Here is a 10,290-nt window from a genome sequence, read left to right as displayed (position 1 = left end):
TAAAGAGGTAATATACCCGATGGTGGGAACCTACAGACTCTACAGTGTTGTCATTTAAAAACTATGCAAAAAATCGAATATCTACTTTCGTTAGCCAGAGTATATTTTCTTAACTTTTAATTTAAAAAATACATTAGAAAATAAATGTCTTCTTTTATACCTGATCTGATACTTTGATATGGTAATAAAAATAATTTTACTGTAGAATTCCCTAAACTAAAAAATTCCTGATTTTACTAATGAGATTTCAGAAATTGTTTATTATGGTATCTTTCTTTTTTTTTATAAAATGGATTTATATTCATACTGTATATACAAACTTGAAAAAAATTCGGTTTTTTAGAAATCGATCTTTTGGACCTCGATTTTTTTAATAATCGATTCATCCGGCTACGATTCAAATCGATTAAATAATCGATCTTTTTTGGAAACAACCGCCAACCTTTATAATTTATAATTTAAGTACATATATCTATATTAAATAAGTTTGTAACTTTGTAGTCAAATTCTTGTATGTGCAAATGTCATAGCATATACCTATGCAGTGTCTTGTGTTAATATAAACAGTTTGTTGTATAAAAAATTAAACAGAATTAATATTTTATTGCATACATGTATTAAATTTGTTATGAAAATATTTAAAATACTTGTTAAAAAAGAATTTACGTAAACCAGACATTTTGGGCGCGTACCACGTAAGGCCCACAACGCCAACGACAAAGACCACACAGTCACAAACACAAGTCACAAAGACTGCTGAAAATCTGAAATTACTTTTTTACAAACGTAAAAAGCACCTTGGGTCTTGTGGGCAAATTTTATAAGTGGAACGCATATTTTGGTCTATCAGGTGTCAGCTGTGTGCTCGCAATATGGCGACAATGGTGAACTCAAGAAGCTTATACAACTGTTTTATGTAAGCTTCTTGGGTGAACTGAAAACATGAAGCTGTGGGTGTTGTGAGTGAATATTTCACAAAAAATATAGTACTCTCTACCGAGAGATATTTCCTATGGATTGGAGTTAAACTTAATTCAACATGAATTCCCGGGAATTTATCGTTACATTATTGCAGATCCAGAATCGAATGAGAGAACATTCACAATTTGACATTGACAATTCTTTTTTTTAAATTTCCCTCAACGAGTTTTCGAGTATTGCCTACCTTTATTTTGTGGTTGATGTAGTCGCGAGACGCGAACAGTCGACGACCACGGGCTTCAGATAGAACCTGTGGGTGGAACGATAGAATGGCAGATGCGGGATTGCGGGCGTTGCGGACGCTTAGTGGAACGCGGCCCGTGATGCTAATTGACTTTGACAGTACTTTTTAACCGAAAAAATGGCGATTGGTGTGGATACGTCCAAATGGAAACCTAGAAAATTAAATGGAACGCCTGCTGCTAAAGCGATAAATATTGTTAGCGGATGTGTTTTAAGTGCTGGACTTTTGATCGGTGCATTTTACCAGTGAGTGACTTAGTGAGATTAACGAAAATATTGTTATAAACTGTTTGTTTACAATTAGGAATAGTTATGAAATTGCTACTTTTTCAGATACTCGAGTGTCACGGGTAAGATTAGAAAAACAATCGATCCTATATATAGAGATCCAATAGAAGAAGTAGAAAGAAAACTTATGATCGCTAGTGGTTTACCTAATAGATCTGGTGACACGATCAGAAAATTGTTAAAAGAGGAAGCAAGGACTGATTTGCCTGATAAATAACATGAATGTAGAGAAGAGTATTAGGTGGGTTAGTCAGTTGTAAAATATTGTAATGTAAATAAATTATTTAGTTAATAAAATAAGTGTTTTTAATTGCCAGTGAATGCCTCACTCCATGCTCTGTTATAAGCACCTATTTTTCCAAGGATACTGTAATGGATGATAGCTCATCTGAATTTCATACGAAAAAAATTTATACCACTGGCCCTAAAAAAGTGCAAAAACCAAAAGTAAGTAGAGCAAAGAAACCCATAAAGAAAATTAAAAATCAAAAAGATATTAGGACATTGATAAAAAATAAAAACAGTGAAATCGTTTCATATTCAAAAGCGTTTGACCAAGTTTGTAAAAAGAATGGTCTTGATATTGACCCTGAAGAACTGCAATTGGCAATAACATTGTCAAAATCACTTCAAGAAACGGAAACTAAATTTGATGAAAATTTGCAAGAATCAAAACCTTTGTCTTCTCAGGAGAAAACTGCAAGGATAAGAATAACATTACAAGAGTACGGATTTAGAGTTCCAAATACAAAAGTATCCAAAGACTCCAATAAACGAAAAAAAGTTAAAAAACAATACAAACTGCTACTTGTTTCTGATGAAGAGAAAAAACAAATTATATCTGAGAGATACGCAGAAGTCTTAGCAAAGAATATTTGTAAATCTCCTCTAAAGAATAAAATTACGTCAAATTATTATGACCTAGAAGTATTTTACAAGGCGACAAATATACTCTATGAATGTATGAAAATTGACGACGTATTTTATGTGAAGGATTTGTTTGAGAAAACAACAAGTAAATATTGTATGTTAAAGGATTGGTCAAATATACCGGGCAGACCTGCAAGCCCTAAGAGAGAGGTAAAAAATATTAATTTTGAAAACATTGATTGCACACAAGATGAATTAGATGTCATATTAAGTGGTTCAATATACGCAGCACAAAGTATTATAGAAAGTAAGTGTATAGTAAACAATTCTAATATGTTTAAAAGTAGTGAAAATAATAGCCAATATATGGTCATTGATGTGGGTGTGGACAATGATATAAAAGTGTCCACAAATAATGAAATGAACAACTTATACTCACATAGTAAAAATAATTTAAAATTTGATACTATGTTATCAGTATCACAGAAAAATGATAATGGTACAATAGCAACCACAAATAAAGAAATAAGTGACTTGTGTACAAACAGTAAAAGTACTTTAAAGCTTGACACCATGTTAACAATAACACAAAATCTAAGAAGTGCATCACCAGATTTATTTGATGATGATTTTTCCTTAACATCAGATGATACACACAATGCTATCCAAACCGTAGAAGACAATGTAACTCAAAGTAAGAATAATGTCACAGATTGTATGGATTTAACAGAATGTGTGTCTAGTGCTCCTGAAAGTGATAAAACACTTAAAATCAAACTTTCTCAAAAAAAAGTAAATATTACAAATAGAAAATCAAATGTAATGGAGATTACAGAATGTGTCTCAACTAGTATCAAACAAAACTGTGTAGATATTGATCTTACACAAGATTTTATTACACAAAATGAAAAAAATGAGAATAATATTGAAACAGAAAATTTTAAAATAGATGTAACTCAATCTAAATTTGATGTTAATGTATTTGATGCTAACATTGCTGCAATAGAAAGAAAAGACTTATTAGATGAAATGATTATAAATAGTGATTGTGTGGAAATTGTTTCTGATAAAGTATCAAATAAAAAACTATTAACATCCCGAATCAACCCAGAAATTAAAAATGATGATAATGCTAAAGTAGAAAAAATGGAATGCCTTCCTTCCAGTTCTAAACAAAATGTTATAGAAAACATTGATCTAACACAAATTACATATTCAAAAATAAATTTATCCAATAACTTTCTACCAGAAAATTTACATATAGATTTAACACAGACAAATTCTTGCATTTTTCCATTAACAGAAAGAGCCAGTTCAAATATTGATAATTTAGTAGGTGATGTTATAATTGTTGGAGATTCAGAATTATTATCAGATCCTATATCAAAAGAAGATATTTATATGAGCCAAAAAGACTTAATAATTTCAAATTCTAGCAAAAATACAGAAGATAATAGTTTAGAACCAAAGGATATTGACAACAGTTGTAATATTGATGAAAATAATTTGAGTAAAGAAAATAATACTAATTTAGAAATTGATATAACTCAATCCTCGAATGCGGATAATGGCTCAGAAAATGGCCTCACAAAAAAGGATGATTTATCAGACAAATCCAGTCCTGTGATAAATAAAGAATTACCAAATGCACCAAAAGATTCAGATATTGTATATAATGATTGTAATAAATCGGAAAAGAATAACAAAATAGATGATTTTGATTATAATCATGACTTTTATAGTTATAATGAAAATTTATATAAGGATTCATATTATTTTCGCAATAATAATTTACCCAATAATAATTCAGAAGACAAAGTAGAATTGGAAAATACTGATTGTGATAATAAAAGCCCATCTCATGCTAAAAGTCCGAATAACGATTCATGTATACTAATGAAAGATAATGAATGTACCTCATTTAAACGATTAGAAAAAAACAATAATGCTAAAAGTGATGTAGCTGAGGCTGATGGGATTGATTTAACTCAAAGCTCTGATTCATCCAATGAAGCTATGGAAATATGTATACCAAAATATCCCGATATAAATAATTTAGGTAAAGTAGACAATATATCTGTAGATTATGATGAAATGTTTGACGATGTTGTAAGTAAAAGAAGTAAATGCACACCTCAAACTTCTCTTAAGTCCAATAATAATAATACATTAAATAGTAGTAGTAAAATTGGAACTTCAAACAATGAAGATTCTAGTTCCAGTAAAGAGTCCGAATGTTTCGAGATTTCTGATAAAGAATTCAACTATTCCATGCATCAATCGAGACACAATTTCGAAATTGGAGGTGTTTCAATATTGGATAATGTATCTGACTTCGAAAGTTCAAATAGATTGTTCAGCAATGGTGACATACCTACAACTAGTGTAAATAAAATTTGTACACCTAAGGCAGTATTAAATTCGCAAAAAGTAATATCTGATACTTCTACACCCGTTATAACCAAATGTGTGATTAAAGAAGTACAGAACACACCTAGAAATAGTAATTACATAATAAAAACACAAAATGTAACACCAATGATGGATTATGAAGCAATGACGTCACCCGAAAGAAACAGAGAGTTGGAAAAATATGGGCTAAAACCATTTAAGAGAAAAAGAGGTAATGTTCCATATAATTATTATGTTTAATTTGAGTAAATTAATATAATTTAGTAACATTTATATAATACTAATACAGCAAATGTACTGCCATAGCAATTTTTTTGTCGTAAACATATCGATGTCCTTAAATGATCTTCTTCTTCTTCTTTAAAAACTATGGCTCCATCAGCTTTTCGCCGATGATTTTGCCTTAAATGATCATAACAAATGCAATAAAAGTTACCGAAATTTGGTGCAGTTGTTCAGAAGTTATGGATTAATTTAGTTACCAGTCAAAAATATTAAAAGTCGTCATTTTGTGTCTAGATAATGAAATATTTTTATTTCTTAAAATTATCTCTGTTTTTAAAAAAAATATAAAAAATTTACAGCTATACAACTGCTAAAACATCTCTATGAGCAAACCCATCCACTTGTAGCATTGTGTGATCCAGAAGAATGCTCATCTCCATCTAAGAGGCAGAAATGTAACAGTGAACATCCACGATCTATTTCACCACAAAAATCCGTAATATCTCCTAGAAAATCGCCAAAGAAATCCCAAAGATCGCCAATAAAATCTCAAAAGTCACCTAGTAAAAGGGAACCAAAACTAGTTAAATCAAATGTAGAGAATTCAGTGTATGTGGAAACAAAAATAACTCCTGACATCAAAGAAATCAAATGTAACCCAGATGATTGGGTATTTCAGACAAGAGAAAAAGCAAAGGTATTTTTTTTTTACATGATAATATGAGTTGGTACTAAATATTCCATCTATAGGTCTCTACATAATTATGTCTATTGATTATGTGATGTTTTTTAGCAAATTTTTGAGCTTCCTTAACCCCCCCTCCCTCCGCTGGTGATGTTTTAGACTCCCCCCCCCCCCCCAATAAACCCTAAAATCACGCGTATTTTATTGTGCAAAGTATATTTATTGAAATGTTCAGAATATTATCTTTAAATACAGGTATAATCTGATTAAATTTTGAAAAATTAGGCATTGTGGTACAAATTTCTAAGCAAGCATCAAGGTTTTAGAGTATTTGTTGGTTTTTTCGTTTTGGAAATCGCATCATTAACGAAAGTTAAGTGCACGTGATTCCTCAATATAGTACCCCCCTTGTGATATTTCGTTAGCTTTAATAGGGGATTAGGGTTAGCAGAAGATTAGGTTTAATAGGAGATTAGGTATAGTAGGGGATTAGGTATAAGTAGGGGATTAGGTATAGTAGGGGATTAGGTATAGTGGGGGATTTGGTATAGTGGGGGATTAGGTATAGCGGGGGATTAGGTATAGTAGGAGATTAGGTTTAATTGGGGGTTGGTTTGGTAAGGGATTAGGTTTGAATATATAGTTATTACTTTTATACAACTGAAATGCTGGTATATCTTATCAAATCTTAATCAAGATCTAATAATTGTGAAATCGTTTGAATTTATCATCAAGTAAGATAAAGAAAGTATAAACAGAAGAAATTTGTTCATCACCTTAAATTCAAGTGTAGGAAAACTGACATAAGTGATAAATACATAGATATCTATCGCACTTATAACCTTCTGGCGTTAATGGAACGCAAAGAGGTGTTAGACATGTACCTATTGCATGATATAATAATTCGTGGTCACCGAAACTGTCCAGAGCTAGCTAAACGCATTTTGCTGATCAACCCTTTACGAGACACAAGACAAACCCTTATTATGTCCCGAACTGAGTTTCTGTACTTACATTATTACCTTTCACCTATAATTTGAAATTTAAATTCGTAGATAGTTTTAATGGCTCCAAAAATATATTTCAAAATAAAATGAGACTACAGTTTTTTAACAAACATAATCAAAAAATTAACTTATATATATATATATATATATATTTATTTATTTTTTGTTTTTTTTTTTTTATCTACACAATACACACACGGTCGTCTGTTCCTAAAGTAAGCAATTTAATGCTTGTGTTATAGGTAACAGCCGACTGGTATAGCTACATATATTTTTTTCGATAAACATACTTATAAATAATACATATAAATATATAAATAAATATTTATATTACACCCAGACTCGGGGTGGGAATCGAACCCACATCCCTCGGAGCAGAAAGCAGGGTCACTACAAACTGCGCCAACGGGCTAGTCAATATTATTTTATTTGTTTTATTTAATAAATAATAATGTAATATTTACTTTTTCTTCTTCTTCTTCTTTTATTTTTGGCATACGATTGCCATTAGCGACATTCTGCCAGTGTCAAGTATAAATTATTATAAAAATAAAAAACGCACTTGAAATTTTAATTTTGAATTGTTTTGTTATCCGGAAAATACATAGATAAGGCGGAAAAACATATAAAAAATGGACATATTTGTGGTATTAGAACAACTAAGGAGTATAAAAATATAATAATATACATAAACTTCAAATTCACGCAGACATTATGTAGTTATAGAATATAGATACATTAAATTTTAATGTTGTTAGCGTTAATAAATCTTGCAAGGGTAAGGACTACCTTTGGATATTTAAAGAAGTGTAAAAGCGAAGTAAAATTAATAGGAAGTGGGATATTAAGTTGGGATGTAATATTTACTATTATTTTATTTGATATATTATGTTATATTACCTTCCAAATATACCGTTAATTGTTTGAAGGGTATTCATTATTTTATTTACTTTTTTTTGTTAATTTAATTTTAAACTGATGGATAATCATATTTGGTTTAATTATATTTAATTCCTGTTTCTTTTATAACTTTTCCTGTCCTGTGAAATAAATAAATAAGTATTTATATTGAATCGAATTTTCAGGTACATTCATGCAAAGTCCCATTACATATCGTATTTCACAATTACATGTCTTGTCGGCAAGGATTAAGAGAAGCGATATTACGGTATGAACCCGTTAACATTGATATGATACACAGGGATCTTGTAGCGTGCGGATATAAATACAACCCTAAGGTAAATCTCTTTTTTAAATATATTTTATATCACTTTCGACATTTGAAAAAAAAAACTATATCGATGTTTGAAAGTTCCATTTTTAATCTATAGTCTAAATCTAAAATATTTTTTCCGTGACAAGTTCGGATGTAGTAGTTACTTTAAATAACATTTTTTTTGTTTGGGTTCTTATTTTACAAGTAAAATATATCTTACCAAGAGTTTTAATACAAAGTTTCATGGTTTATCTTTGACAAGACACTTCTACACAAACTGTCTCGTATTTTAACCGTACCATACAAAATTTAGATCTTTTTCCACGATAATAGGAAACATGTGGCATTTCCAAATGCTTAGCCTATCATTGTATTAAATTTTACTAGACTGACAGATAAGGTTAGTTACGCATTTATATCGTAACTACCATAAGTAGGAAAGAAGGGAGGCAGCGTACATCTTAATATGCTTCTGAATAAATTTACGTCACATTTGTAATAAGAAACGTAAAGTCCTCTTAAGTTTTGCTTTTTAGGTGTCCATTTATAAGAATGATATAAAAATTGGAAAAAAATTGTTTCAGGATCTTTTAAGGTTTCTGGATAAAAAGTGCATCACGGTTAAAACTGCAGAAAATAACACCAAAAAATAGAAAATAACAAGAATTTTAATATGATCATCATGTTATATTTTAAAGCTTTATATATTCTATTACAAGGTACCTTAGGAACAATAAACGCATCTAAAAATGTGATCATGTACCATTTTAAAATTGTTTTATTTTATTATAAATAATGAACAAAGTATTCCAACAGTTTATTTACATGTGATACTTAACATCGCGTTTTATATATTTTAACTCTACTCTACTAAACGGTACTGTTTGAAAAAAATAATAATTCTTAATCATTATTTATATGACTGATGAATTATTATATTTTTATTTCACTACATAGTATAAAACAAAGTCGCTTTCTCTGTCCCTATGTATGCTTAAATCTTTAAAACTACGCAACAGATTTTGATGCTTTTTTTTTAATAGATAGTGATTGAAAAGAAAAGTTTATATGTATAATACATGCATAATATAGTAGAGGAATACTGGTAGTTTTTGCAACCGTGCGAAGCCGGGACGGGTCGCTAGTTTTTATATATAAAAAAAAAAAAATTCAAGTGCAAAGGTTGCCTGGAAGAGATCGCTGTATTGGCGATAAGGCCGCCTGTTGCAACTGATGCAAATTCTATTTTTATAAATCATTTTTAATATTGTTGTATTGGTGTGCCAAAGTGTAAATAAATAATTGTGTTTGCTCGCAAACGAAAAAAAAAACCGACTTCAGTTACATCGACGAGTAATACAACGTAGATCGACGAAAAAATAGTCAAGTAACTACGCGTTATCAAAGATTACTCAAAAAGTAGTTATCAGATCTCAATAAAATTTATATATGACCACATGACAAACATCAGCTTTCGATTAAATTAAAAATTATTAACACCCAATAAAAACCCACCACAACGTACACCCAGTAAAAAGTTATTGCGGATTTTCAAGAGTTTCCCTCGATTTCTCTGAGATCCCATCATCAGATCCTGGTTTCCTTATCATGGTACTAAACTAGGGATATCTCCTTTCCAACAAAAAAAGAATTATCAAAATCGGTACATCCAGTAGAAAGTTATGCGGTATAATACAACGTAGGTTGACGAAAAAAGCGTCAAGTAAAAAGGTATTAATAGATATAACTCGAAAAGTAGTTGTTAGATCTCAAATAAATTTAATGGGACCAATTGACACACACCACTTTACGATTAAAAAAAATTTTCGAAATCGGTCCACACGGTCAAAGGTTCTGATATAACATACATTAAAAAAAATACAGTCGAATTGAGAACCTCCTCCTTTTTTGGAAGTCTGTTAATAAAATAAAAAAGTGTAATAAACAAATTATCTGGTTAGTTGAAATAGAAAAATATAAAGTAACAAAATACAAAAAAAAACGAGTGTGCTTTAGATCACACGACTGAGGTAAAACTTTCTATCTTCACTAACTTATATATCTCCCTCTCACCTTCTGTTCGCCTCGCCCGATCACACACTCTCGTCACGCATTCACCAGCTTACTTCCCAAGTCAAGTTTTTGTAAAGAAGTTTTACTTTAAAACGATTAATACTACTTTCGTCACGCCGTTTCTTAACCTCCAAGAGAAATTATTAATTCTTTTTGCTCAATTTCTTGTAATGGTTCTTCACCCAATACTCTTTTCCGATCCTTAAACATGGTTAATCTTTTTTTCTACTAGTTAGAAACTGTAATAAACTTTATAGGCATCCTTGTCAGATTTTCTATTTCACTTTCCG

At 30.3% G+C, this 10,290-nt stretch overlaps 1 protein-coding gene across 1 annotated transcript; it reads left to right on the top strand.

The window, feature by feature from the left end:
- The first annotated feature begins 1,143 nt into the window (after positions 1–1,143).
- Positions 1,144–8,700, top strand: LOC123664511 (protein PFC0760c). The gene is made up of 5 exons (XM_045599046.1): positions 1,144–1,470; positions 1,558–5,005; positions 5,379–5,716; positions 7,797–7,949; positions 8,512–8,700. The coding sequence occupies exons 2-5, from the start codon at positions 1,885–1,887 to the stop codon at positions 8,578–8,580; spliced, it is 3,681 nt and encodes a 1,226-aa protein (XP_045455002.1). The 5' UTR covers positions 1,144–1,470; positions 1,558–1,884; the 3' UTR covers positions 8,581–8,700.
- Positions 8,701–10,290: the final 1,590 nt, after the last annotated feature.

Source organism: Melitaea cinxia, chromosome 22, assembly GCF_905220565.1.
Source record: "Melitaea cinxia chromosome 22, ilMelCinx1.1, whole genome shotgun sequence".
Taxonomy (NCBI): Eukaryota; Metazoa; Arthropoda; class Insecta; order Lepidoptera; family Nymphalidae; genus Melitaea; species Melitaea cinxia.
The sequence above is the reverse complement of the archived record's forward strand: the minus strand, read 5'-3'. Positions and strand labels throughout refer to the sequence as shown.